This window comes from Alternaria postmessia (assembly GCF_024291825.1).
Source record: "Alternaria postmessia strain BMP 2775 chromosome Unknown scaffold_9, whole genome shotgun sequence".
NCBI lineage: Eukaryota > Fungi > Ascomycota > Dothideomycetes > Pleosporales > Pleosporaceae > Alternaria > Alternaria postmessia.
In genome coordinates, this window is record NW_026260082.1 from 411,233 (window position 1) to 438,331 (window position 27,099).

A 27,099-nucleotide genomic window follows, 5' to 3' on the forward strand; every position below is an offset into this window, starting at 1 on the left:
AACCGAGAACGCGATCGCGCTCATTCTGAACTTCCTTACATCTTGCTTCTGGACACCGGTGCACTCCATATCGACACAAATCAGTCTTGGGTCAATATCTTGTTTCTGTTTTATCTGAAGGCTCCGGTCGATCAAGATGCGTATTGCCCTGGCGACCTCAGCCAGAACTATAAGTTCCCTCCGTCCAGCCGCCGTCAACAAACCACGACGCTTTCGTGACGTGTGCAGCCTCATCACCAAGTAGAAACGCAATGGACCCAGCAATTTCCCATGTTTCTGGGAGCTCACGCTTGAGGATACATGGAATGTTGTCCTTGTTTAGGAAGAACTGCCCTTGTGACGAATTGAACGGTTCTGTCATCATCGGTGTATTGAAACAGCCGCTGTCAATGGTCAGCTCAGCTTCTCGTCAAGTACTAGCATCACTCACGGGCACAGCGCGTTGACTCTGACTCGTCTCGATGCACCTTCAAAAGCAGCAACTTTTGTCAAGCCGATGAGTGCATGCTTAGCTGCGACGTAGGCCGAAGTACCATATGTCGCGTACTACAGGGGTGAAGATACGAAGTCAGCACATGTCTCATATAGCTCGTACTCGTTCAACTTGCCTGGCTCGCAATACTCCCGACGTTCACGATCGAGCCTCCATCCTTGATAACCTTCATCTCTTCTTTCAAGCAATGAAAGGTGCCCACAACGTTTACATTGACTAGCCTGGCGAAGTACTCTGGGTCAAGATCTGTTATGGGGAAGATTTCGCGTTGCTCCACCGCTGAGGATCCGATCAACGACGTCTTCAGTACTTGCAGAGGTCAATCGAGCTTACCTGCAACATTCGCCGCCCCATCGAGCTTTCCAAACTTTGCGACGGTCTCTTCAATCCAAGAGCGAACACTATCGAGGTTGGCAATGTCCACAATACACGTCCAGTACCGGCCCTTGGCATCCGGAAGTTCACCGTCGATCTCTTTGGCAGCATTGGAGAGGTTGTCAGCTGAAGTTGCACACATAGAGACCTACGTAGGCGTGTGTGTATGAAGTCAGCGAATATCTCATATGCAGTTCCTACAGGGGCGTTACTGACAGTAGCACCACGGATGAGCAAGTACTTGCTAAGGGCTAGACCCAGGCCTCGACTGGCTCCAGTAACCGCGATGACTTTTCCCGCGAAAGGAAGGGGATTGACAGCATATGGAAGGGGGTTTGCCATGTCGCCCATGATGACACACAAGAGAACATGAAAAGTACAACGCAACCCAAGTTCAACAGCAAGCTGCCACACATATACCCTACAGCTACCATTACCTCTTGGGTCATGACTGCAAGCAACGAGTCATCTCAGCACAACCGCGCCGCATATGCACACGTATCATCTTGTGGACAGGGCTGATACTAGGGTCTGTTTCCGTGTGGTATATGACATTGAATCCTTCTGTGGGGTGTTGAGTTGTGCTATAGCCTGTTCCGGAAATCCCTGCTGGACTAGTGCCGTCCATCCGCTCTTTATATGCAGATGTGCAGGCATATGCATTTCCACAGCCACATCATCTAAACCGGCATCTCCTAATACAAACAATCCTGACTTGAATGACTATGACTTGCAGAGTCGCGGAGCTCTTGTCGCTGCGGAGTCGAATTATCTTATTCTAGAACCGAGAACGAATGGAGTATCGGGCACATCGCTGGCTAAGGTCAACAACTCTCAATGCAAGTCAGAATCCTCCCGGTACATCCATGGATTCGGTTTCGCTTTGTAGATACATACCAAAAACAGCCTCGTGGAAAGGGATTCACCTTGATTTGGTGACGCATTGGAACCACTCCAGCGGTATCATGTTAGTATGAGGCACAGCAAACCCTGGAGTGCTGATGGATTGAGTCCAAGTCTATAATACGCTTCTCGTACCTTAGCTTTCTAGCTTCGGACTTGGAGCTACAACTATATTCTAAATCAGCGACAATGAGCACAGCATCAGTTTATGTGGCAGTCCCACCGCCGGGCCATACTAGAAACGCAGTCAATCCACCAAATCTTCACAAAGAACTCGCTGCTGTCGGTATCTCGACAACCGCACTTGCTCTGGTAGCAGTGATCTTGCAGCTCTTTACAAGAGCGCATGTTACCAAGATGGGAATCCACCTCAATGACTGTAAGTCGTTTGGATAGCGTACAGAACGTGAGAGAGTTGTTGTCGCTAATTCAACATGTGTAGATGTGATAGTATTTGCAATGATGTGCAGCCTTGCGCTGCTCGGATGCAATTTTCCACGTGTGTTCCACATCATTCAGTTTATCTTCTAAAGCTGAACGATGTCTAGATATGAAGTCCGGCTTGGGCTACCATATGTGGGAAGTCAAGACAGAAGACTATGAACTTCCCTTTCAGAAAGTAGGTAGAGCACTACAAGATCATCGCTGCACGACTAATGAGACACGCAGTGGACGCTAGTTGGTACTATCCTGTATGCCACCAGCCTTGCCTTCTCAAAGCTCTCCATCCTACTTTTCTACCTACGTTTATCACCACAGAAAGGGTTCCGCACGTTGGTTCATATTCTCATCGCCTGTGTAATAGTGTACGCAACAGTTTACGACCTCGTCAGCACCTTTGGCTGCAGACCGATAGTCGCCACATGGGATCTCACACGTTTGCCCGGGGCTGTGTGTATGAATCAGCTAACAAAGTACATGGCGCTTTCAGTACTGAACATCGTCATCGACGTGATTACCTTGGTACTTCCTATACCCGTTGTCACAAGACTACAGATGTCGCGGAGACGGAAGATCACTGTTTGCGGCATATTCGCGACCGGGGGATTGTAAGCCGTCAAGATTGTCATTGAAAAAATCCACTGACTATTTGCACAAGCGTGTGCCTCGTGGCAATTCGTCGAACAACGCTCTTGAAGCCGCTCATGATGTCACCTGATTATACATGGGATGCTGTTGAGCAATTCCAATGGTGTTTTGCTGAAGTCAATGCCGGAATCGTCTGCGCATGCGCACCCGCCCTCAATCCGTTTTTCGTGCGCTATGTTCCAGGCCTTCTGAGTTCCCATTTCGGTAATAGTAGAAGAGATCGTGATGGATTCAAGAGCGATAAACCAACGCTACCAGCATCAAACGATCGAGAGCAGGCCAACGAAGCATATGGACTCCAATTGCGGGACGACGTATCTGAGAAGACAGCAACAACGAAGCATAGTGAAGTTGGTGACGAGTCGACACTTTGGCAGAATCCTGCGAACAAGGGCACTGAGAAGGAGTTGATTACTACCTATTTTGTTAAACATGCCTGTTGATAGAGTAGTAGCTATGAGGACCTAAAGTCTAGTATGCCAGAAGACAATATTCATAGTTGCGTCTTCTCATTTGGTCTCTTTTGTGGTAGCACAGTGCATCGAGTTTGAGATCGTGTACTCATTGGTTCGTTCGACTATGCCGATGAAAACTTCCGAAGCCGTCGTTTTATGCGTCGTTGTGGCGTGGTCATCGACCATTGACCATAGCTCAAGCTCCGCGCCGCAACGCGAACTTCGATTCTTGAGTATTGTCAATTCGTCTACAGACATAGTGCTACCTGAAGTGATGCAGTTTGCTCTTATGGAAGTTTCTTTGCTGTGCAATGTTGTGGTGTACCTCGGTACTCAAGAGCAAGCAACAAGGACGAGCGACAGGAGTATACGTGTTGTAGGTAATCTCCGCAGCTTCGGGTACGCTAATGCATAGACATCACACCTTACTACTGCCGTGCCGCATGCTTCGGCTTCGTGTCGATATACTCCTTGCAGCCGACTGGGGTCGTGGTCCTATCGTCCATTGTATCATGCACCCCTTCATCGTCTATGGTGAATCCCGCTTCGCTAGATTGACACTATAGGCTTCAAGGTAAATTGAGAGTGAGAGGAAAACATGCTCTAAGACAGGTATGATAGGTGTTTTAGGGAACCGGCAGACAACTTTATGATGTCCTCGGCGTGGTATAATACGCGTAAGAGCGCGGCCAGTTCTGTGATTGTGAGCCCGAGCCGAGAAGCGATGTATTCGCTTTGACGGCCACCCAGTCGTCTGCGTGTTCTGACTCTGGTCGTGAAGAGGCGGACAGCCTGCGGGATATAGATCTTCAGAGCTTCGGTAAGTAAGACAGGCTGTTGGATATCTCTGGTTTTGAGGAGCCTTTCTAGAAGGGCGTGCGAGTTCTCGTCGTCGGAAGCGCTGCTAGCAGCACAAACGTACCTACGGCAAAGCTTGTCGGCTTGCATTTACCTCGACTCACCCAAGATTAGGCGTCGTTTATAGACGTGCAGACATACAAGGTTCGCTGTAGCAACAATACGAGCACCTGAGCCTAGAGCAAGAACTGGACATACAGAACCACAAGATGTTGATTTCCCTTGCTGTGTTGGCAGCTAGATACAAGCTTGCGACGCGTCCTCAGGTGACATCACCTTTTTCGAGACGTGTTTTGCGCTAAGCTTCGAATAGTCAAGCGGCTGCGCCATAATCTGGATCTCACTAAAAACGCTCCCGCCATCTCAGTATTACACGTGCCGAATCTCGCAAGACCCTGGCAAATATGACAGATTCGGAAGAGGTGCTGGATCTCTATGATATCGCTGTCTTGCTAAACTACGAGCGTGTCACTACAGAGCCTCGGTTTCGATACACTAGATTAAGAGAAGTCGCCTTTGCCGGTATGCTGCAAAACAGAAAGGAAAGTTGATCTACAACTAACCAACATGCACAGGCACGGAACCACGGACGGTCGCGCTCAATAATCTGGTGACACAAGGCTTGAACAAGAATGCGTGTACCTGGATTATACTAGATCAACAGCAAGCGAGTACCCCAAATGCTCCAGATCTTCCCACCGATTTCCTACTTCAGGACCAAATCGAGGACAGCACACTCTCGAACGAGCAACTGGAGACTTTGTTTCACCAAGCGCGCAATCACGATGGCTGCTACCAGGCCATCAGCCTTCTCCAAATATTTTTCGCCCTCTTTCAGGACAAGACAAAATTGAGGGTGCGACATTTTCCTTATGGTAAGGGGCCAGGCTCATCCTACATGACAACCATTAGTAGGCGCGTTATTGTTGAAGAGACTTTCCGCAACCCAAAGCTTACGACCGCTATCTACGTACTCCCAGAGGGTACAATGTACACTAGTGGTCACGAGTCAGAACTGAAGCATGCGGTCGTAGGATTTTCCCCGCACGACAGCGAAACCGTTCAGTCATTTCTCGACCTTTCTTCCATGCAATTTGGCGATGTAGGTCGCGGTCCTGGACCAAAAGGCAAGCAATTATTTGCTCTGGATACCCCCGAAGAGTTTGCGGTGCGTTTCAGTAAACTAGCAAAGGGTGCGGATTCCAGTAAGAGCCAACGCACTTTGGCGATCAGTGGTACACCTGTAGATGACTGGCTCGAACAAGTGGCATTGAGGACGAAGGAGAGGTGGGACAACCGTGCGAAGGAGAAGTGGTGCGGTCATTGCGGAGCTCCAAGCGCAAAGTCCAAGTGTGCTGGATGTGGTAATGCGTACTACTGCGGAAAAGAACATCAGAAGATGGCTTGGGGCTTCCACAAGGGTTATTGTTCAAAGTCATGATGGATTTGTAACAACGCATACTCAACAGCACGCCTAGATGTCTTAAGCGGCTCCATCATCCAAGAATACATCTTCGTTGATGTAAACATCCTGTTGCAACGTCGGTCTCGACTCCTTTTGAATTGAACAACAGGGGGTATAATTCATATAGACTGAAACGTAATCGCACTTGATATGCACATCGATCTGTCACCCATCATGCGACACATAGTATGGTACTGGTCAAGAGGGAATAGAGGCATCGACAACCACTAAGACCAGCGCCACATTACTCACGATCCACAACCGCATCCTCGTTCTTACGTCCTCCCAGCCGGTAGCTCATTAACGTTCGCCGGAACTGCCGGCGACATGGAAGGCGTGTATTGTGGCACAGGGCTCACTGGTCCACTGTTGTCCGCATAGTATGGATTTGCCTGTACCGGGTTCGTCACAGCGGGTGTCTTCTCTGGCATCGCATAGCTACCCTGCTGCGCAGCATACGCAGACTGAGCGTTGGGATCATAGAACTGCGGCGCCTGTTGCGCGTTGGGATCATAATGACCGTAGTGTGGTTGTTGTTGAGGAGGTGGAGAAGGCATCTGTTGGACCTGTTGCTGAGGAACTGGCTTCTGCTCATGGTAGTACTGAACGCCTGCCGGTGGTGCCTGGGGTGCGGTAGGTGGCTGTGGCACGTTGTTATTAGTAGTGGTGTTGTTCTGCTGCTTCCGCTTGCGACGAAGTAAGAAGAAGACACCTAGAACGACGGCGGCTAGAAGAGCGACGCCACCGACCACTCCACCAGCGATGGCACCGACTGGGGTTGATTTCTTAGACTTTTTAACCTCTGCCGAGGGTGGCAGAGCGGCTGGTATATCCGAGGATTCTGGAGTATCGGAACCGGACACAGGCGTGAAGGATGAGAACAGTGGGGTATTCGAAGCTGAGCCCGTATTCGGGGAGGTCGAAGAGTCTTTGAAATGCACCGTCAGCATACGCGTTGTTGGAAGTGGGGAAAAGAGTGCATACCATCATCAGGTGTGACCATCAAGATCAGTCCACCAGTCTCCGTCTTGGCATCACACCAGTAGTTGGTCAGTGGTGCAGGGTCATTGATATCTGTTGCCTATTTGCAAGTTTCCGAAGTCAGTATACGTCTCATGTTGAGTTCGTGCGGGAACCAATATCTTACGAGTTCCCAGTAGCTACATGTACTGCTTGAGCCTCCACTGTGATAGTATGTCAATCATCGGTACAGAGGAGTTGAAGATGTAGCATCGTACCAGAAGATACTCGTGGTGGGAAACACTGCATAATCATTTTCGCAAGAAAAGAACTCGCAAAGTGACTCCGGGGCGCAGATCTTGTAAAGACTACCTGATGTTGCAATGACATGACCCTCATTGTTCGCTGTGATGGTTTCATCTGAACAGTCTTAGTATTCACGAAGGCCCGATTTGGGTGACTCTTCTTACACAGTGTAGTACTGCCATACATGCCCGTGGATATATAACCAATGGTAGTGATGTCCCTGACGGCAAGCGGAGCAGCTGTAGCAGCAGGCGCAGGCGTGACAGCAGGTGTCGGCGCCCGTATCATAGCAGCGTCCACATACTTCGAAGACAAGAGGATGGCGAGCAACGGACTAAGCTTGGTATATGCCATGACGCCCAAGATTCAAAGATTTGCAATATTGAGAATGAGGATAGCCCCATTGCGAAAGAGCAGACTTTCTAAGCTAAGTACCCATGTTGGGTTGCGAGCAATGCGAAAGACGATGTGCCGTAAGGCGTGCAGTGACCCGCTGGGGCTTGCATGTCGCGGTTGTGATACGAGAAAAGGGTATTGGCGGGCTGATCAGCTGAGGCTTGTGTAAATTGAGGCTCAGTGGAAGAGTGCAAACGAAGTCGCTTCAAGAAGCGACTAGATCGTCAGCATAGCTAGATATGACAAAGTTTGTTTCCTGTCATTGTTCCCATTCTCTCAGTACTGGAAGCCCAGAAGTTCCTCATTTACACATACCATTCATCTGAACGCTAGATGTAATGGTGACCGCTGCAGGGACAACGGGTGTACAACGAGCATGGGGTAGCGAGGCGGGTGGTTGTTTCTTCCTCAGCTCGCTTGTGCAGCCTTTTGATAGGTCACGACATAAGCCACACGGAGCCAATACAGCCGTGCGCTTCCCCATCTAGGTGACCACCAGGCACGTCGGATGTTTTGGTCGCGAGATAGCCTCACCGGTAAGGCGTGTGTTGGCGGCGCGGCAGATTCGCATGTAGATCTCTACCAAGGGTTTTGACATGCCGAGGGTAGAACACAAAGACGAGGCACTAAAAATTGGTAAGACTGGTAAGACTTCCTAGTCTTTGAACCGACAGTTTTACAATATGACTTGTCCCCCGATTGTAACGTCAAAAACCTGTCTGTTGTGGTTGCGATCCGCAAGGCTGAGTTGTATACACCACTTCGAGGACAAGTGCTAGGGTCGGTCCGAAGGTCCTACAATTTAACTGCATTCAGCATGTGGCCCCCAAACTTTTCATGAGTCAGTGCCTTGGCAAGCAGGTTTCTAGTCAAAGTCCTCAGTGTGTTGTTCAAGAATGAGCGGGGACGGAGGAAGAGCATCTTGCACGTGGGCTTGGAGCCTTCATTACGCTGTCGTTATCTTTTCAGACCGGTCTATCTCTTCTCGACGCCGGGACATCTAATGTCCATGACCGTCGTCACCACCTCCGCCTTGCTCCTCTGGATCCAGCTTGATCAGGGTATCGATACGCATGATGGCGACACACGCCTCCACTGCCGACTTCAACTGCTTGACCTTGCTCATACTGGGTTCCAGCACACCGGCTTTTAGGCAATCGTGTACCTTACCATTCATGAGATCCAGACCGTAGTTCTTGTAGTTCTTAGACTTGGCTAGCTGCTTCGCGTCTTGCGACGAAGGGTCTGAGGGGTTCACTGTTCGCTGTGAAAGAGCGTGCCGTGATCGGAGGTTAGCGACAAGCTCAGTAGCATCCTTGGCGGCATTGATAGCGAGTGTCTTGGGGATGGCAAGGAGAGACTGGGCAAAGGCAGCTATCGCTAGCTGTTCCCGAGAGCCCTGAACCAATTGTTAGTGATACTGTGAGACATGTAGGGATTGAAATGGCTTACCACTGACGTTGCCCACTCCTCCAGGTAGATGTGCAACGCAGTCTCAACAGCACCTCCACCAGGGACAATACGTCCACTTTCCAGGGTTCGCTTTACTGCTGATAATGAATCGTGTACTGATCGCTCCATCTCGTCCAAGGCGTAGTCGTTAGCACCTCTCAGGATGATGGATGCAGAAGAGAAGGCCTTGGTGCCCTTGACCAGAATGCACTCATCGTCGGAGATGCGCTCTTGAGAGACCTCCTCAGCATGACCAAGATTTGCCGCTTCGAACTTCTCGTCACCGTTCAGATCGGAAAGCGTGCTGACTAGCGTCGCTCCGGTGGCCTTTGCTATCCTTCGTAGGTCCTCCTTCTTGCACCTTCGCACAGCCATGGCACCCTTCTCGACGAAGTGCTTCAAGCAGAGGTCGTCGATACCCTTTGTGGTCATGATGACGTTGGCGCCGGCCTTCAGGATCATCTCAATGCGCTCAGTGACAATGCCAGCCTCGCGCTCTCGGATCTTCTCCAACTGCTCTGGGTCGTCGATGGTGATGTGAACACCCAGCTTCATTCGCTCCTTCTGCAGGTTGATGTCCAAACAAGCAATCTTGGCGTCGGTGATGCGTGTCTTCATGGCTTGCGAGGCGACTGTGCAGTTGAGGGCGTAGCCCTTGACCAGTACCGACTGCGTGGCGCTCTGACCGTGTGCCTTGAGGATGTTGACAGCCTTTACAGGGTATTTGACCTCGGCCTTGTTGTTTGTCATCTTGACGGCAGTCATGGCGTCTACGACCATGTTGGCGAAGAAGTCGGAGTCGGAACCGATGATCTTGCTGGACATGGACGTCTTCGCGATGTTGACGAGCGAGTCGCGGCCGAGCGCATCGACCTTGGTGCTGATGTTCTCGTTCATGTACTTGACCGCCTCCCTCAAGGCCAGCCTGTAGCCTGTGATGATGGTGGTGGGGTGGATCTTGTTCTTCATGAGCTCGTTTGCTCTCCGCAACAGCTCGGCGGCTATTATGACGACCGAGGTTGTGCCATCTCCGACTTCCTTGTCCTGTTGTTGTGCGAGGTCGACGAGGATTTTGCCTGCGGGGTGCTCGACATCAAGCAGACTGAGGATGGTGGCGCCGTCGTTGGTCACGGTCACGTCGCCGATGTCGTCGACCATCATCTTGTCGAGGCCCGAGGGCCCAAAGGACGACTTGACTACATTCGAGATTGCCTGGGTCGCAAGCACGTTCTGGTCGCGAATGTCCTGTCCGCTGATTTTCTGGCCGCCGAGGACTGCACGAGTTAGCTTTCTGCGGCCCTGATTTTGGCGGTTCCAGCTTACACAGGGTTCCTCCGCTGCGGGACTGCTCGAAGATGCCTGCCATTGTGTTGGGTTCTAGCTGTTCTGCTCTGTTGTTGCTGCCTCTACGCGGTCCAGAAAATCTCCAGCAATGCCCGCCCGCGCGGCGAATCGTAGCTCCGTCGGTCAATCGCGCTAGCTTGGACCCCTGCGCCGATGACTCGGCCCCCTCCACCACTTTTGGCCGTCGACTCACACGAGCCTGCAACAAGCCGACTCTGTCTTAGCTCTGAGTGACTCCGCTGTATTTGCATCCTCTATATCTCTAGTCCCAGACTTCCCCCTCAGCTTTCCCCGACTCAATTGCGCGTAAGTAACTCCAAGTCGCGTGTTGATACCCCGCCTGCCCCGCCAACTTGCCCTATACACAAAGCCACCCAGCACAATATCTACACCTGTTGCCGTTCCCATATCGTTTCCACATTGACAACCAACACGACTGTATCTCCAACGGTGTTAACATCGCTTTCCTAGAATAATTCAACATGGCCGAAGCCACTGCTGCCGACGGGCAGATGAAGGATCTTTCCATCTCCGAGACCAAGAAGAGCAAGAAGGACGGCAACCCTCAGAAAGCTGCGAAGAAGCCTCAGCAACAGAAGAAGAAGGTCGGTCAGAACTTCAAATGTCTTCTTCGGACCCGAGGCAATACTAACTATGCGCCAGATTGAGGGCTCAGCACTCATTGGTATCGATGTTGCCAAGGAGACTGACCTGGGAGACTGGTACCAGCAGGTCATTACCAAGGGCCAGATGATCTCATACTACGACGTCGCCGGATGCTACATCCTCGAGCCCTCCTCGTACGCCATCTGGGAGAACATCAAGTCCTGGTTCGACGGCCAGATCAAGACCCTCAAAGTCCGAAACGCCTACTTCCCCATCTTCATCAGCGCCGACAACTTGGAGCGAGAGAAGGAGCACGTTGAAGGTTTTGCCGCCGAGGTTGCGTGGGTGACCAAGGGTGGAAAGTCTGACCTGGAGAAGCCCGTCGCTGTGCGCCCTACCTCAGAGACTGCCATGTACCCATACTTCGCGCGCAAGATTCAGTCGCATCGCGATCTGCCCCTGAAGCTGAACCAATGGAACAACGTTGTTCGATGGGAGTTTAAGCGTGAGTATCCAACCGACCTTTGCCTTGACTGCATCTAACCGATCTTCAGACCCCATGCCCTTCATCCGATCGCGTGAGTTCCTATGGCAAGAAGGCCACACCGCACATCTTACCCAGAAGGAGGCGAGCGATGAGGTACTACAAATCCTGGATTGGTACTCTGATGTTTACCAGGACCTACTGGCCGTTCCCGTCGTGAAGGGAACGAAGACAGTAAACGAGAAGTTCCCTGGAGCCGACTACACCACAACCATTGAGGGTTTCATTCCCGCTACTGGACGTGGTATTCAAGCCGCAACATCACACGCCCTCGGCCAGCATTTCTCAAAGATGTTTAACATTACAGTCGAGGACCCCACTGCGAAGGAAGCCGGCAAGTCGGAACACGTCCATGTGTGGCAGAACTCATGGGGTCTGACTACTCGCTCGATCGGTGTCATGATTCTGACTCACGGAGACAACCGTGGTCTAGTCATTCCTCCTAGGGTGGCTGAGATCCAAGTTGTTGTCATCCCCGTGGGAGTCACCGCCAAGTACGTTTGTCGTGGATTACTCATGAATGCCATTATGCTAACCAAGTCAGGATGTCTGCGGAGGCTAAGGAAGATCTCTACAGCAAGGTCAAGAAGATATCTGACGACCTTACCGAGGCTGGTGTTCGCGTCGAGACCGACTACCGCGAGGGCTACTCTCCTGGCTGGAAGTTCAACGACTGGGAGTTGAAGGGTATTCCTCTACGTATCGAGTTCGGTCCCAAGGATGCCGAGAAGGGTGTTGTTACCACATCTCGCCGTGACATTGATGACAAGGACGCTGCACGTGGCACCATCGACGTCGGCAGCCTTGCGCAAGAGGTTCCCAAGCTACTCGAGCAGATCCAGAAAGACATGTTCGAAAAGGCTGACAAGGCTTACCGGGACCACCGTATCCAACTTACCAACTGGGATGACTTCGTCCCCACCCTGAACGGCAAGAACGTCGTTCTTGTTCCCCACTGCGAGGGCGACAAGTGTGAAGACGAGGTCAAGGCGAAGAGTGCGCGTACAGCACTCGGAGATGGCGTTGCCGAAGACAAGCAGGCTCCTGCCATGGGTGCAAAGAGTTTGTGCATTCCCTTCGACCAGCCCGAGGGTATCGAGCCCGGCAAGACCAAGTGCATCAACCCTGATTGCCAGACTCCTGCCAAGCAATGGATCTTGTTCGGACGAAGCTACTAGTGCTTCAGCATTTCACCAGGTTTACGTTTTTGTTTGAGCATTTGGTGGCATGGAGTTTGATGGCGCGGTGTTCACGGCATGGGGAAGGGGTTGTCGTTACACTGGCCATTCACGATTTTGCAATGTTGATACAACCTTTAGCATAGAACTAAAAGTTCTGATCTGCCGAGCCAATATTTTCTTCCTGCGCGTGCTATATGGGCGTTTGATAGGCAGACATGTTGGTTGGCAAACGGGTAAAGGTAAAGTGAATCAGCCAAGCCAGCGCTCCTACGCCGCTTGTGAATGACAGAGTCACTTGCTCGTTCTTGGAAACATTATGTTGCGTCACTTTCATTTATTCTACTACAACTGACCTCTACACTGCTACTTTTGCACTCACTTACTGCCAGATTCCAACTGTCGATCACAGATCTTAAGCCTCCTTACAGGAACTCGTCCTTTACCCAAAATGTGTCACAAACTTCTCCAAGCCTATGCTTGTGGCCACAAGAGAATCGTGTGCACCACACCATGCCCTCATGCCATCGCTACAGGATGTCAAATTCCCAACGACCTCTGTAAAACCGTACCCGATTTGTCGCGCTCGAGCTCCGCTGTATCGTCCATGACACCCTCAGCGGATGCTTCCCCGCTGAGAGCTACAGTGTTGAGCAGCGAAGTACAAGGACTGCAACAGAGTGGTCACACGCCAGCGTTCCGTTCCATAGCGCCCACTACAGGACAAGAAGCCACGAGTGCAGGTCCTCCGGCGTCCACATCTCCAACATCTCCATCTTCCAATCAACTGTCGCCCGCTTTTTCCAATGCCGATACTCTCATTAAGCCCGTCTCATCCTCACTGTCGACCTTCCTCCCTCCCGCAGACCCAGAACCTGATACTAGGTGAGTACAATTCCATCGCTGTTACCACTGCTCTATTTTCCTAGGTTCAGTTGCTAACATTTCCATAGCGCAATCGAGCCAAACCTTTGCGCAGACCACTTTCTCCGGCCTGTCCTTCACTCGAGAGCACCTTGTGTGCGATGCTACTCACAACCACAGTGGCAGAAACAACGGGAGTATTGGATGAATGCATACCGGGAACAGCATCCAGGAGTCACACAGGATATCGAGAACTTGAGCGGAATTACTGCAGTAAGAGAACGATATAGTGCCTGATTGGCCTCCTAATCAGACACAAGAAGAATGAAAACAGAAGACAGGGACACGAGATTCTCGTAAAGTCCTAGTAGCGATTTGCTAGACGGCAGACCCTGATATAGATTCCCATAAAAGGATAGGAAGCGACCCTCTAGAGAAGAATAAGACAATTCCGATAACCGGCAGAAGTGATTCGATTACCCTACCTCTGCCATGCATAACTCGTATCTTGATCGTCATCTATGTATGCATAAATCGTGTGTCGGTCGTCATTCAATGCCGAAGTGTATCCAAGCCTGGATAGTCACCGGGTCATCTAGCTCGTGTCCATTTCATCACCGCCCTTCTTCTCTTTCTCCACTGTCTTCTTGACGCCTTCCAAGAATGCCTTGACCGCATCTGGACCACCGAGTGGCATTCCACCACCTCTCATATAGCCTCCGTTCTCAACGTCGATCTTCAGTGCCTGGCTCACAGTTGGCAGGGCACCGGTCTTTAGCGCCTCTGTCAAACTACCCAAAGCCGCCCTCAACTGCGGTGCCCGTAGAACCCTCTGTAGGACCTCAATCTTCTCATCTCGGCTTAGTGTCTGGATAGCCATTTGTGCTGTCTCGGAATTTGGATCGATTTCGTCGATATCTTCGACTTCGGCCTCTAGGAGGAAAGGAGTGGTCGGTAGCTGTGCACACAGGGCGTCGATGAGTTCGTCAGACGCATTTTGAACGGTCGGGAGGGTGTGTGAAGGCCAGAGGAGGTCGAGGAGTGTAGTGAAAGGTTCTGATCCTCGTTGTTGTTGGGTGCTGCTGCCTGCGTTGCCGCCCTTGAGAGAGTTCATGAAGTCTTGGACAATGGCGGAGACGTCACCCGAGCCGGCTCTGTCGACGCGTTAGCGCTGTGTTCTAGAAGCAAAAACAAAGTATAAACGCCAAACGAGCGCCGCGGCGTGGCCAGTGGAAGACGGAGCATGATGCTTATTTTCTATTGTTGTACATGAGCAGCCAGTGCCAATCGCCATATGCTTGGATGGTCTTAAGCTTCTCCCAAAACGCCGTATCGTAACAGGATATCTTTAGAGTTTTGTATAGAGCGGTTAAAGTCTTGCACAGCAGCTCGATTCTTTCCGGAAAGGTAGACCGCGCCGCGACGCCGAATGCGATACAAATAGACGGAACCTACGCTCGACCACCATCGGCGCCTCCTTCTCGGGACTCTTCGCCTTCATCTCGGATATCACCTCCCGTGGCACCAGCTCCTGCGCCTCCGGTGCTACCGTGGCGGTTTCGGCTAGACGGCTCTACATCTTCCATTGTCTCGTCCTCGTCGTTGCCAGATGAGTTTGAGATGCCTGCGAGTTCAGCGTGCACATCAATCTCCTCGCCTGTCAGCAGAAGATCAATCACTTGTCCGATCTTGAGATCACGCTCGCTGAACCAGCTCGCGCCCCGTGGGTGCTGCGATTTTGATTGTAACCAGAAGAGATAGCGTTGTGAGCTCGAGCTAAACTTGAGGACGAAGATGCGGCCGTCGGTGGGTGACTTGATGTTCTCCGAGTCATCGACGGCGTCTTTGCCGGTGTAGGGTTGGAAGGAGCCGTCACCGGGAATCATGATGAGGTCGAGCTCGGACTGATCGAGTGAGCGATCGCGTGGCCGCCAGCAGAAGTGCACAAATTCTGGACATGTGAGCTGATGAACGTGGTGTTGTGATTGCGTACAAACCATCTTCGCCTTGGTACAGATAGACATAGCCAGGTGTCTGGACTGGCTTGACTGTCTGTGAGTTGCCTTCGCCGCGCTGCACGTATTGTTAGTGTACGCCCCGGTACTAGAGAAGCGGTGTCGCTCACCGTCAGCTCGCACTGGCCGGCCTTGAAGGTGATGAGCGGTTGAACAGACATGTTTGCAGCGTGTGTTTGGGGTTGGGGCAATGATGTTCAGCCGCCGTCCCGCAAGCATGGCCGCAAGCTGCAAGCTCCATGCGGGTTACGTAACCGACGGAACAACTGGCGGCCCGGTCGCGCGTATCGATTGGACAGCTTGGCACACATTCGAATTCACGAAAATACGATCCCATCGCCAACACCACCGACCAGCACTAACGACCACAGCGAAACGAAATGGCGGCCAAACAAGAGGACACGAAGCCCACCACCCAGAAGTTCTCCAAGGGGGAGAGGTCGATACCGCACCACTCGCAGAAGGCCAGCAAGTACTACCCTGCTGAGGACGTTGCTGTCCCCAAGAAGGTACGTTCGCGATAGAAGACGGTTTGCATGCAAGAGAAGGACTGCAGGGGTGTTGGGTGCATTTACTGCGACAGCATGCCGCGGGTGTGTCTGGGTGTGCAAGGATGAGAATCAGGACGTCAATTGGGAGCTCCGCTAACTGCGACTCAAGGCCCGCAAGTCTGTCCGCCCTGCGAAGGTTCGCGAGTCCCTCCAGCCCGGTACCGTCGTCATCCTCCTTGCTGGTCGCTTCCGCGGCAAGCGCGTCGTTGTCCTCAAGCACCTCTCCCAGGGTGTCCTCCTTGTTACCGGTCCCTTCAAAGTCAACGGTGTTCCCCTTCGACGAGTAAACGCCCGATATGTCATTGCCACCTCCACCAAGGTCGACCTGAAGGGCGTAGACGAGAAGGTTATCGAGAAGGCTAGCCAGGACGGTTACTTCACCAAGGACAAGGCCGCCCACAAGCCTGGTGAGGATGCGTTCTTCAAGCAGGGCGAGAAGCCCGAGGTACGTATTCACGATCGAGGAGGAACGCGACAGTACTGACACATGTGACAGAAGAAGGAGACCTCCAAGGACCGCGTCGAGGACCAGAAGGCCGTCGACAAGGCTCTTCTGGCCACCATCAAGAAGGAGGCTCACCTCGCCGACTACCTCGGTGCCAGCTTCAGCCTCCGTAGCTCAGACAGGCCTCACCAGATGGTCTTCTAAGCGACGGATAACGATCGGGCATTCGGCGTTCAGTGCATGGGATGAAAGATGACTTCGGCATACTGCAGCCGTACTAGCGAGGAACAAGAACCGCAGCGGCACGGCAGCCAATTTTTTTTCATGGAGGATACCGACAAGGCATTTACCATAAGACTTTATAACAAGCAAGCGAATCCGAGACGGTCCAAAAGTGAACATTTGGTCTCCGCTTGCGTGATGTCATAGTTGGGCGTTCAATTGGCGCGGTATATACTGGGCGGTAATCGAGAGTACTGATGCATGAAATAGAGATACAGACGTTACATTGTTCGACCGATACTGCGCCGACTGCCACGCAAACTCCAAGCGACATGACGTGAGGGTATCGAAGCGACAGCTGACCAAGGGTATTCCTCACCACCAAACTAAATGCGCCAATTCGATTCGGGAACATGCCTCGTTACACAACTTATTGCCCACCGATTGACCTACTTACTTCTTTCCTCTCCCTTTTCTAGCCCTGCCAAACTTGCCCGCTAGCCCGTTCGCTGCGTCCCCCGCGCCGTCTATAGCCTTCCCCGCCTTGCCCTCCACGTTATGCTTCTCCATCTCTGCCTTGAGGTCCTCAACAACATCCTTGCCCAGTGTCGTGCCGTGGCACCAGTCCAAGACACCCAGACATCCATAATTACCCTCTCCCTCACTCATCATGTGCGCATCGGCACGTCGCGCCATACCTCGCAACATGATGGTCGAAGGTAGAACATTATATCCCGAGTACACAAATGTCTCCTCTAAGCTGAAAACAGCGACCAGAATCAAATAGGTAAGGATATGCATGCGTAAAGCAATTGCCGGAAGGTAAAGGGGTAGGAAGCGGTGCAAGAGGTGGCAGATGGGGTGGTCGTAGTTTGCAGCAAAGGAGTATGGAATCTTGATGCTATGGTGCCAGCTCTGATGCAAGTTCGAGAGTGCACCGCCAGTCGGCGAGTGAAGCACGTGTGTGTGGACATAGTATTGCAGGATCTAGGTCGTGTTTGTTAGCACAGTGTACTTGATGAGCGCGATCATGGTATCTTACGTTGCGTGATAAAAGCCCGATAATGCCATGCTTGACCATCGTCCACGGGTTGGGCAGGTGATTCAACCCCCACTTGCTACCTTTGATAAGCAGGAGACTCCTCATTCGTAGTACATCGGTAATCAAGAACTCCATGGCCGCCTGTAGTGCAACAGCAAGCAGCACGTTCGCACAGCTCCATGCTATAACCCTCCTCATCGCTCTTGCGCCTCCCTTCTGGTTGCTTGGAATGCCCCATTGTCCTTGCGACTTGAACTCAACTGCTAGACTGGGCACTCCGATATCGAATAGCAAGAAGATCAGGCTAGGGATGATGTAGAGAGATAGCCGTAGAACTAGTGGTGCAACCAGCTCAAGTTGAAGAGGAGAATATGACGCCGCGATTGTCGTCCATGCGACTGAAAGGAAGATGAGGTTCAGGCCTGTCGACCACGAAGACAGCATAGGAATGGCTAAAAATGAGCCCAGCGGCAGAGCGATAGGCGCAAGAATGGAGGAGAACAGTGCGCCCATGCTGAAGGCGTTCCCTAAGTGGAGATAATTGATGCTCTTAGGTCTTGGGAGTAGTAAAGTATGTCTATTCGCGTCATGTGAGTGGAGGTGGACATTCTGCCTACGTATTTGTGGTTTGCACTTGATTGCGATGTGAGCGATGACGTAGGGGCAGTTACGAACTTGGTTCATGCCGGCGTGGGAACGCGTGCGCGACCGTTTGGGCGAAATAAGCGAGGGCGCCCTTGGTCTCTCACGACTCCAGATCACTGAACCTTTCGCACACTCCTCGTCGGAGAACACTCGTACTACCTTGCACGTGGAAGTGATGTCTTCTCAAAGGCAAAGTTGATCGGCACGTTCTACGTCCTTAGGTCCAATCCAGGTCACTGGTGCCGCGCAGTTTCCCAAGCATGTTGCGACTCCATCCGCTCAGACGCTGCTAGGTTTGCTAAGGTCGCCTGGTCTGCAGTGTATTCCTAAAGGTCTGAACTCCCCGCCTTCAACTTGCTGTTACGAGTCTGTGTCCATTCATCTTTGAGTCTGACTCGCACATCTAACTTTGTAAAGCCGGTATCAGATGTTATGGCGAGTCTGCGCATAGTAGTTTAGTTATACCTTAGACTCTTGTTCTCTCGTTTAGTGACTCCGTATGAGGCCTCGGAAGTAGCATGCCTAGTTTGCAGTATCTCTTATTTTTCTTTGAGAAAATCATACTTGCTTCGTAGAGTCTCTAGAGCTTCTATCTGAACTGTCTGCTTGTTGAGGAGAGCTACCAGGTCTGCTCTGAACGATAGCAACCCGCTCCGAAGAATCTGCGGATTCTTCATGCCAAACTGCTCCTGGTGGTATCTCTTTGGCCAGTCTTCTTCCCATTCCTTGTACTTGTCCTCCTATATCCTACGTGGAGACGGTGGTGAAAATCAGAAGTGAAAGGGCGGGCTTCTCGAGAACCCTGCGGACGATCAATGTGGAAAAACGACTCGACATACGGAAAGAAAATATAGATCTCGAAGCCGATATAACGGTACGCTGACCATAGGGTAAGGGCAGGGAGCAATTTATAATTGTAGAATCGTGATAACGAACGCCGACTATGTTAGTGATCAATAGAGCTATACAAGAAGATAGGCCAAAGACGTGCGGCTTACATCCTTGCGAGCTTGATGTTAAACTGATCAAAAAGGCTTCCAGAACCATCTACAAAGCCTCCTATCGGTTTCGTATCTGCCGCTTACCATTCATTCCGATAAACGGCGGGCAATACCCACATGGTTTACCTGCAGCGCTCGGGTAACACGCCCTACCAACACAGCATAATGATGGCGCGCCCTAGAAAGTACATCTTGGCGACGGTCAGTGCAGCAACAACTGAAATCATGCCATAGGAGAGTAATTGTGACTGCCGTATTTGATAGAAAGAAGTCGCGAATGGAGACGATAATGACGTGTGCGGGGAGCGGGGCGGTCATTCGCTGATCACTCGGAAATAATGCCGTGCCCGCGGGTATTTATCATCAACGAGCATGCCCTCTCCAGATAGCCTACTTGAGTTGAGCAGACCCTTTGCTTGTCTCTCGTGATCCATGACTTTGGCTTTTCGTTCCGCGCAACTTCTTTCAAGATCGACACCTGCAGCAACACGACTCTCAGCCATCAATCCGCATATCGCTCCAAGAGCACACAACATCAGAGCCATGTCGTCTCTCCCAAAGACTATGAAAGCCGTCCTCATCGAGAAGACTGGTGGCACGGAAGTTCTGCAGTATAAAACTGACGTACCGGTTCCTGAGCCGAAGGAGGGCGAGGTGCTTGTGAAGAACGAGTTCATTGGCATCAACTACATCGACACGTGAGTACTACGTGACCATGAAACTGAGGAGAAACTGCTGACGGAAATTGACAGCTACTTCCGCTCGGGCGTTTACAAGCCTCCGCAATTCCCCTACATTCTTGGCCGAGAAGGCGCTGGAACAATTGCTTCCGTTGGACCCAATGTGCCCTCTGATCTCAAGCCTGGAGCGAAGGTAGCCTACATGGGACAATTAGCGTATGCTGAGTATACCGCTGCACCAGCGAACTACACTATACCGCTGCCTGATTCCATCTCCACAAAGACTGCTGCTGCTTCGCTTCTCCAGGCGCTAACCGCTGTAACCTTGATCCGCGACGCGTACGAAGTCAAGAAAGGCGACTGGATCCTTGTCACCGCTGCCGCTGGTGGCGTTGGCTTATGGCTGTGTCAGCTGTTGAAGGCGGTCGGCGCAAGGGTCATTGCTACGGCCAGCACAGAAGAGAAGAGGAATCTGGCCAAGCAAAATGGCGCAGAGGTGCTACTAGAATACCATGAGGAAGATCGAGACGTCTTTGTCAAGAAGGTGCTAGAAGTTACTGGAGGCGAGGGCGTGCATGCAGTCTTCGACTCGGTCGGGAAGTCCACTTTCGATAGCTCACTGGCTGTGGTGAGGAGAAAGGGTACTATGTGTTCGTTTGGAAACGCATCGGGACCAGTCGAGGGTTTTGCGCTTGCGTAAGTTCTTCCACCACTTTTTTCATCTGGGAAACGACTTACACATCATACAGACGCTTATCGGCAAAGAATGTCAAGCTTCTTCGGCCTACGTTGTTCAACTACATTGCCACTCGCGAAGAGCTTCAGGCAGCCGCAAATGAGCTGTGGAAGTTCATCGAGAAAGACGGGCTGAATGTAAAGATTCATGATGTGTACCCCTTGAGCGAGATTGTGAGAGCAACGAAGGACATCGAGGGAAGGAAGACAACTGGAAAACTGGTGTTGACACCGTAAGTAGGGAAGAGTTGTAAATGAATCTCATCAGACGTATGAAGGAAGACACTATCTCAGCGCCTACAGAGACCTAGGTCCCTCTTCTCCTTGTTTGAACCGGAAGCTGAAGTTTTCTGGTCAAACACAACTGACGCCATCGCTGTGCAATCTACTGAAACTGATGCTGAACTCTGTAAGATGCAGTCCAACAAATCCCATCAAGTCTTTTCCGAAGATGAGAAAGCTTCAACTCATGATACCGACCATCTTCTCAAGCTCTACCCGCTGTGACTGAGCCATTCCAGAGTTCCTGCTCATAAGCACATTAGCGATTTCCCTAGCGTAACAAGTACATTGGGCGCAATCGTTGACACAGTCCATCTTAACGGGAGTGAGGAGCTCAGACGAAGTAATCGCTGGGGTCAATGGAGTCAGCTGGCTCCGCTAATGGGTTTTCAGCACGTTGGTAAAGACGCTGAGGTGCCAAGGAGTAGGGTAACTTACGTTCATGAATGGAGTAAGTATCGTGGTCGACTTCTTCAGCCTCGTCCTGAGGGGTGGAACTTTCCTGAGCGTCGGAGAAAGAGGTAACATTGGCCTTGCTAGTCTCCTCTTCCTTGATGATGCTCTTGGGCTTAGGCTTAGGGATGACGATGCTGTTAGTCTTTCCGACCTTGGCGCGTTTGGGCTTGGACTCTAGGAGTTCTTCTTGATCGTCCTCATTCTCCGGATCAGAACTAAACTTGGCTTCGTCCTCGGCGGAGGCGACCTTCTTCTTCGGAGATGCACGCTTGCGCTTAGGAGTCGGCGTGGTCTGGGTGACATCAACATCATCGCCGGACGAAGTGGCAGTCTTGCGAGACTTCTTAACAGTAGATTTGGGAGTGTCCTTGACAGGCGATGAAGGACAAGGCGCGGTACCGTTCTCTTCAAACGCTTTCTTCATCCGGGAGTAGCGCTTTGATGCCGCTCCAGCAGTAGTGTTGGCTTTGGCAGCGATGTCGTTCCAGTTTGGTGGCTACGACATCATTAGTGAACCTGTCATTGCGAAATATCCCAAGTGAGAATAAATCGGTACTCACTTGAGCGCGCGTATGGTGCTTGACACAAAGCCATAGAAACTGATATGTGGTACCCCCGGGGACCTCGTTCTTCTCCATAGCCTGCTTAAGGCGCGACCATCGCTTTGTGACCGCGCCTTTCTTGAGGTCAAGCGCACTGGAGACAGCGTCCCAATCAATCTATGGTAAGTTAGTATATACATGTGCGTGTGATGAGAATCATGACAAGAACGTCTAGACAGCGAAAAACACCTCCACAGCCCATGCGCACTTGGAGTGGGTTTGGTAAGACTCACAGTTGGGTTGCCGTCATTGGTCAATACCAAGTATAGGTAGTTGATGTTTTCAACTTCAGACGGCATTTCGACTGTCGTTTGTGAATAATCTCTGGACGCAGATGCTTTCTAACTGATGCTAGTGGCGAAAGTCAAGGTATCGTTGGCGCAGTCCCAAGCTTTGTTGTTGGACGTAAGAGTGAGAGAGGCAAAAGACAAACAAGTCAGCTATACATCCGTGTTTCCTTAGTGAAGGTGGTTTTCCACAAGGCAACAACAGCAAGCACCACATTACCACGATAAGCACTCTTTTCCGTAGGATCAACTCGATTGATAGTGAAGAAGAGTCTAGAGGAGTCTGGGTGAGAGTGAGAGACAGTTACAGATAAGGCAGAAGCGGTCATATTTGGCAAGAAACCAGATCAGCTGCCAGGACGCAGGGCCCGAGTATCATATGAACGATAGACTGTGTCACAGATCAATAGTTGGCATTATATATACACGGACGTACTACTTGGTCGTGAACTGCACGCTCGAAGGCTTATGCAGACACTCCCAAACCTACAGGAGCATGTGCTTCTTCATCATCTTGTCCACCGATTCCGTTTCCGACCAGTTCGGTGAAGTCCAATCCGACCTCTCTCAGCATTTCTGCATGTTCATGTGCCAGCCTCAAGCATTCGTTCCACACATTGCCGCCTTCATCAACACTACTGAGTTGCCTCTTCAATAATATGTTGAATTGGTCAATATGCTCTTTCGCCCATTTGACGCAAGCGGACATGAGCTGTTGTGGGAAGCATTTTTGAAACATGTCGACAGTGTTTTTGATGATGGTGAAATAGATGTAGGAAGTTTGGAAGATGTAGTCGGGAAGGTTACCTTCGAATATACATTGCCTGAAAGAGTCAGTGGACGGTGAACATCAATGACGAAGGTGAGAACATACCGCGTGCGAGTCTTGATGAGATTACCACGAGCTTCCAGATAGGCCTCTCGTGCGCGGTCTTCGAAACCTAGTTGGACAACCCAGCTGACGTGTTGCCTGACGGACGTGAACCAGTTGTTATGCTCTACCATATGCTTGACCAAAACATTCGCCAGCTTAGCAGCACGTTCGTTGACTTTATATGTGACGATTGTCTTGGCCATCTCGTTGCTTTTGATGTTCTTCGCAAGCGCTTTCAGGCGATCGACTTTCAGGACTGCTTCTTGAAAGTGTTGAAGCGCAATCTCAATGTCTAAGTCGTCTAGTTGACTTTCCACCCACCGGATGTTGCGCTGCTGACCATCCATATCGATAAACGTACTAACTTGTTCGTTGTTGATGCCGTCAGAAAGGTTATCCAACAACTCCGTTCTGTTCATGAAAGCAGGGTCGCGTGAAAGGAGATGGCTATAAGAGTCTTGCGTTCGATCTTTCTCTTGCACATCCGCTTCTTGGCTCTTGCGCAAGTCATCTTTGGTTTTACGAAAGGTAGCAACGAAAGCGGACTTGTCGCCGCTATCCTCTTTCTTGGTGTCGTACGTGAAGGACTCGGAGCCAGCGCGAATGATGATGCGTTCTTCGGGTGTCCTAATCACCTGAGTATCTTGCAGTGGGAAGCATCGTTGGGCCATGAATTCCATATTTGCTCTGTTGCCATCACGTTGACCAGGGACGTCATTTCGCGCTTTCTTCTCCGTTGCGATAAGGAGATGGTCATTCAGTAGCAGTAGCCGCACTCTTCGTCTCGCCTTGAGGGTCGCAGAGTCGAGTTCAAACCATCTTGTGGACTTCCACACAATATATCGCCCAGGTATAGGCGGTAGATACTTTTGCGAACCCTCGACGTCTCTGTAGAGCTGCTGCAGCTGACCAGCGCGAAGTTGGTTGAGGTCTCCGATGGAGCTTCGGTTGGCCCTTCGGGAGCTTGCAGCGTCGTTCGCGCCTGTAGCTGAAGCCGTCTGTTCCAGTGTAGTGGTCAGGTCTGACATCAACTGACGAAGTGTTCGCATCTCGCCTTTGAGCTTCTCTGCCTCCTTACTGATCTTGATGAATTGTGTGCGGTTCTGGTATACGTTATGCTGTAGGTCGAGGGATGTACGGTGTTTCGTCTTGCGCAGTTCATCTTGGTAGCGGTTGATGTCGGCCTCGGAGGCGTCTGCAAGGATGGTCGATACATCTATGCGAAGTCAGTATTCAGGCACTGAGGCGGCGACACGCAGTAGTCTCACATCGCTCTACTTCCAGGTTGGGGTCCCTCAATGCTCGTGGGTCAACCTGCAACACCCGTCCATTGGAGCTTCCAGGCGGCCGTCCCTCTCTCGTCTGGCTCTTCTCTCTGTACTGGGCGGGCATCTTTGGCATCTGCGGCATGGGTTCTCCATTCCCAAAGTCGCCAGGCAGCGTCGTGATCTTCTGGGAGTACCTCCTCTTGACCAGATCGGCCGTCTTGTCGGGTCGCTGCGGGCGTGACTGGGGAGCATCTTGCCTGGTCCTCGAGCGGCTGGATTCGTTCGAAGGACGTCCGGAGCTGGGGAGTGAAGCAGCAGCGACGCCGGCTGGCATGGGCGCACTAATCTGTCGCGGCGCGCTGATGGTGGGCGGCGGCGCGTTCTTCTTGCTCTTGTCCCCGCGCTTCTTGCGGAGGGAGATGCCCTTTTGCTTTTCCGACATCTTGCCTGCAAGATTGACGGACTACGGTGGTGAAGGCGCGAGGGGCAGTGGTTGCTGATGGTCGGTGACACGTAGCGGGACGCATCGCCCATGGATGCGTGGAGCCGCGGTCTCGAGTGTGAGCTCGGGCCCACTTTGTTGAATCGTGCCTTCCCTGAACTTGTCGAAAAAGTTAAACACCACACCACATCACCGCCATCTCCTTCGGCCATTTCCAAGGGATATACCTGTTGCTTGCTCGCCTAATTGCGCTTTTCACACCCGCAACTTGCACCGCCACCATGTCCAACTCGTCATTAAAACCGTCGACCATTGCGGCCATTAGCGCCGGCACCATCGTAACAGGTCTTCTCGCATATGCCGCCTACTTCGACTACAAGCGACGAAACGACCCCGGCTTCCGCAAGCAGCTCAAGAAGGAGTCGAAGCGAACAGAGCGGGCGGCCAAGGAGGAGGCCGAGGCACAGGGCGCCGAGCAGAAGAAGGCGATCCGGGAGGCGGTAGAGCGGGCAAACGAGGAGGGCTTCCCCAAGGACCCAGAGGAGGTGGAGGCGTACTTTATGCAGGAGGTTGCGCAGGGAGAAGGCATGGTACAGAAGGGTATGGCTTGACTTTGATCCCGCTCGTGGGACGTGGTGCTAATTCTCTGGCAGGTGCGGATAACGTGGAGGCGGCGCTATGCTTCTACCGCGCATTGAAGGTCTACCCCAACCCGCGGGAATTGATCAACATCTACGACAAGACGGTGCCCAAGGTAAGAAGCCATTGCTTGCTGGCCTGGTCTGATGATTCGCTAACACCTGGCAGCCCGTCCTCGACATCCTCGCCGAGATGATCGCAGTAGACACGTCAATCCCCGTCGGCGGCAGCAAGACACCGTCTGAGGCTGGCTCGGCGGGCGACCTCGAGTAAAAAGACGATAGCACTTCGGTGAATTCAGCACGCATTTTTGGACCCCACTCCATCTGATGACGACCCCCTGTAATATTCTTGTACATGTATCAGCATCAGCGCGGTCGGTCGATTCCACGGCCGGCGTTCCGGTTGAGCGTGATCCATCTGGCTGGGGCGGGCGTTGGCATAGATGTGGGCTTCCAATGCATACAATCCAAACAGCACTCGGCATCTCTCCATTGACGTCATGCAGTCGTACGCTTGGGTACGCACTGCTATACTACAGATTACGTGTTCGACGTTAAGATGCATGCAGCCCATGCCTGATTGCCTGAACGCCTTGCTGACAATGACTTCCTCAGACTTGCAAATCATCCCAAATAATTACAGTACGCCCTCGAGCGATTGAACCGAATTGACTGCCGGACAGCCATGTCTTATCTAACACGCGCACGACGAGTCTGCTGGTGGCTGCGAGGGGTTGATGTTCACGTCGATCACTGGACCCTGAGTTAGCATGCTCTTCACCGCAATGTGTACAACTAAACCTACTCTGACTCTGCCCTTGTTGACCTTCGCCCTCCATACCCGGTAACGCTTGCGCGATTCTCTTGAACAGTGCCTTTACATTGTGTCCGACCTTGGCGCTCGTCTCGATAAACATCAAGTTGTTCTTCTTGGCTTCCTCTTCACCCTGGGCCGTAGTGACCTCGCGCTTATCGTTCAAGTCGGTCTTGTTGCCGACCAGCACGATGATAACGTCGTTGCCGCGCTCGCCTCTAACATCGTCGACCCACTTCCTTGTGTTCTCGAATGTCTTCTTGTTCGTGATGTCGTATACCACCACGGCCACACTAGAATCGCGGATGTACGAGGGGATCAGCGAGCGGAATCGCTCTTGGCCGGCGGTGTCCCAGAGCTGCAGGCGGACGGTTCGATCCTCCAGGTACATGGTCTGCGGACAACAGTCAGTTGTTGCTCAGGAACGCGGTCACTGCAGTGGTTTCACAAAGAGCGTACCTTGCTCAGAAAGTCGATGCCGATTGTCGCTTGGTAGGTGTTGTCGAACGAGTCGTACATGAAGCGGGTGATGAGAGACGTCTTTCCCACTGTGAGGTTATGTTAGCAAACATGTTCCAAAGTGCCATGTTCGCGACAGTATGCATACCACTTTGTTCGCCCAGGAATACGAGCCTGCAGCCGGTTAGTATACGAAGTTGGTCTCCGCCGCGGAGGACAGCTCACTTGAACTTCTTGAGCGGGTTTGAGTACCCCGACTGCGCCATTGTGGAGTAGGGCTGGAGGTTCTACAAAAAAGCAAAAAACTTGGAGAGGTGCTATCCCAGAGTATCAGAAGCAATCTTCTGACC

General features: G+C 51.8%; 14 protein-coding genes across 14 annotated transcripts; 6 read left to right on the forward strand and 8 right to left on the reverse strand.

Moving 5' to 3' along the window:
• Positions 1-157: 157 nt before the first annotated feature.
• On the reverse strand, positions 158-1,210 carry J4E82_002373 (uncharacterized protein; the record flags this gene model as incomplete). Its single annotated transcript, XM_051728674.1, has 5 exons — positions 158-383; positions 431-546; positions 609-772; positions 827-1,016; positions 1,085-1,210. The coding sequence occupies 5 exons, from the start codon at positions 1,208-1,210 to the stop codon at positions 158-160; spliced, it is 822 nt and encodes a 273-aa protein (XP_051591625.1).
• Positions 1,211-4,577: 3,367 nt separating this feature from the next.
• Positions 4,578-5,614, forward strand: J4E82_002374 (uncharacterized protein; the record flags this gene model as incomplete). The annotated part of the gene is made up of 2 exons (XM_051728675.1): positions 4,578-4,695; positions 4,749-5,614. 2 exons carry the CDS (start codon positions 4,578-4,580, stop codon positions 5,612-5,614), a joined length of 984 nt encoding a protein of 327 aa, XP_051591626.1.
• A 299-nt stretch (positions 5,615-5,913) lies between these two features.
• Positions 5,914-7,258, reverse strand: J4E82_002375 (uncharacterized protein; the record flags this gene model as incomplete). The annotated part of the gene is made up of 5 exons (XM_051728676.1): positions 5,914-6,566; positions 6,623-6,719; positions 6,786-6,822; positions 6,877-7,018; positions 7,069-7,258. 5 exons carry the CDS (start codon positions 7,256-7,258, stop codon positions 5,914-5,916), a joined length of 1,119 nt encoding a protein of 372 aa, XP_051591627.1.
• Positions 7,259-8,300: 1,042 nt separating this feature from the next.
• CCT1 (T-complex protein 1 subunit alpha) lies at positions 8,301-10,118 on the reverse strand (the record flags this gene model as incomplete). The annotated part of the gene is made up of 3 exons (XM_051728677.1): positions 8,301-8,699; positions 8,753-10,026; positions 10,076-10,118. 3 exons carry the CDS (start codon positions 10,116-10,118, stop codon positions 8,301-8,303), a joined length of 1,716 nt encoding a protein of 571 aa, XP_051591628.1.
• A 460-nt stretch (positions 10,119-10,578) lies between these two features.
• On the forward strand, positions 10,579-12,424 carry J4E82_002377 (uncharacterized protein; the record flags this gene model as incomplete). The annotated part of the gene is made up of 4 exons (XM_051728678.1): positions 10,579-10,701; positions 10,760-11,207; positions 11,257-11,740; positions 11,791-12,424. 4 exons carry the CDS (start codon positions 10,579-10,581, stop codon positions 12,422-12,424), a joined length of 1,689 nt encoding a protein of 562 aa, XP_051591629.1.
• Positions 12,425-13,031: 607 nt separating this feature from the next.
• On the forward strand, positions 13,032-13,656 carry J4E82_002378 (uncharacterized protein; the record flags this gene model as incomplete). Its single annotated transcript, XM_051728679.1, has 3 exons — positions 13,032-13,309; positions 13,378-13,561; positions 13,609-13,656. The coding sequence occupies 3 exons, from the start codon at positions 13,032-13,034 to the stop codon at positions 13,654-13,656; spliced, it is 510 nt and encodes a 169-aa protein (XP_051591630.1).
• Positions 13,657-13,883: 227 nt separating this feature from the next.
• On the reverse strand, positions 13,884-15,464 carry J4E82_002379 (uncharacterized protein; the record flags this gene model as incomplete). Its single annotated transcript, XM_051728680.1, has 4 exons — positions 13,884-14,442; positions 14,744-15,239; positions 15,286-15,361; positions 15,414-15,464. 4 exons carry the CDS (start codon positions 15,462-15,464, stop codon positions 13,884-13,886), a joined length of 1,182 nt encoding a protein of 393 aa, XP_051591631.1.
• A 219-nt stretch (positions 15,465-15,683) lies between these two features.
• On the forward strand, positions 15,684-16,503 carry J4E82_002380 (uncharacterized protein; the record flags this gene model as incomplete). Its single annotated transcript, XM_051728681.1, has 3 exons — positions 15,684-15,812; positions 15,964-16,299; positions 16,351-16,503. The coding sequence occupies 3 exons, from the start codon at positions 15,684-15,686 to the stop codon at positions 16,501-16,503; spliced, it is 618 nt and encodes a 205-aa protein (XP_051591632.1).
• Positions 16,504-16,974: 471 nt separating this feature from the next.
• Positions 16,975-18,247, reverse strand: J4E82_002381 (uncharacterized protein; the record flags this gene model as incomplete). The annotated part of the gene is made up of 3 exons (XM_051728682.1): positions 16,975-17,508; positions 17,564-18,140; positions 18,198-18,247. 3 exons carry the CDS (start codon positions 18,245-18,247, stop codon positions 16,975-16,977), a joined length of 1,161 nt encoding a protein of 386 aa, XP_051591633.1.
• Positions 18,248-19,752: 1,505 nt separating this feature from the next.
• Positions 19,753-20,861, forward strand: J4E82_002382 (uncharacterized protein; the record flags this gene model as incomplete). Its single annotated transcript, XM_051728683.1, has 3 exons — positions 19,753-19,907; positions 19,962-20,585; positions 20,639-20,861. 3 exons carry the CDS (start codon positions 19,753-19,755, stop codon positions 20,859-20,861), a joined length of 1,002 nt encoding a protein of 333 aa, XP_051591634.1.
• Positions 20,862-21,240: 379 nt separating this feature from the next.
• On the reverse strand, positions 21,241-22,263 carry J4E82_002383 (uncharacterized protein; the record flags this gene model as incomplete). The annotated part of the gene is made up of 3 exons (XM_051728684.1): positions 21,241-21,858; positions 21,923-22,081; positions 22,198-22,263. The coding sequence occupies 3 exons, from the start codon at positions 22,261-22,263 to the stop codon at positions 21,241-21,243; spliced, it is 843 nt and encodes a 280-aa protein (XP_051591635.1).
• Positions 22,264-22,717: 454 nt separating this feature from the next.
• Positions 22,718-24,835, reverse strand: J4E82_002384 (uncharacterized protein; the record flags this gene model as incomplete). Its single annotated transcript, XM_051728685.1, has 3 exons — positions 22,718-23,075; positions 23,126-24,341; positions 24,394-24,835. The coding sequence occupies 3 exons, from the start codon at positions 24,833-24,835 to the stop codon at positions 22,718-22,720; spliced, it is 2,016 nt and encodes a 671-aa protein (XP_051591636.1).
• A 281-nt stretch (positions 24,836-25,116) lies between these two features.
• Positions 25,117-25,747, forward strand: J4E82_002385 (uncharacterized protein; the record flags this gene model as incomplete). The annotated part of the gene is made up of 3 exons (XM_051728686.1): positions 25,117-25,435; positions 25,489-25,589; positions 25,643-25,747. 3 exons carry the CDS (start codon positions 25,117-25,119, stop codon positions 25,745-25,747), a joined length of 525 nt encoding a protein of 174 aa, XP_051591637.1.
• Positions 25,748-26,170: 423 nt separating this feature from the next.
• On the reverse strand, positions 26,171-27,015 carry RAB6B (Ras- protein Rab-6B; the record flags this gene model as incomplete). The annotated part of the gene is made up of 5 exons (XM_051728687.1): positions 26,171-26,229; positions 26,282-26,684; positions 26,750-26,838; positions 26,898-26,923; positions 26,975-27,015. The coding sequence occupies 5 exons, from the start codon at positions 27,013-27,015 to the stop codon at positions 26,171-26,173; spliced, it is 618 nt and encodes a 205-aa protein (XP_051591638.1).
• Positions 27,016-27,099: the final 84 nt, after the last annotated feature.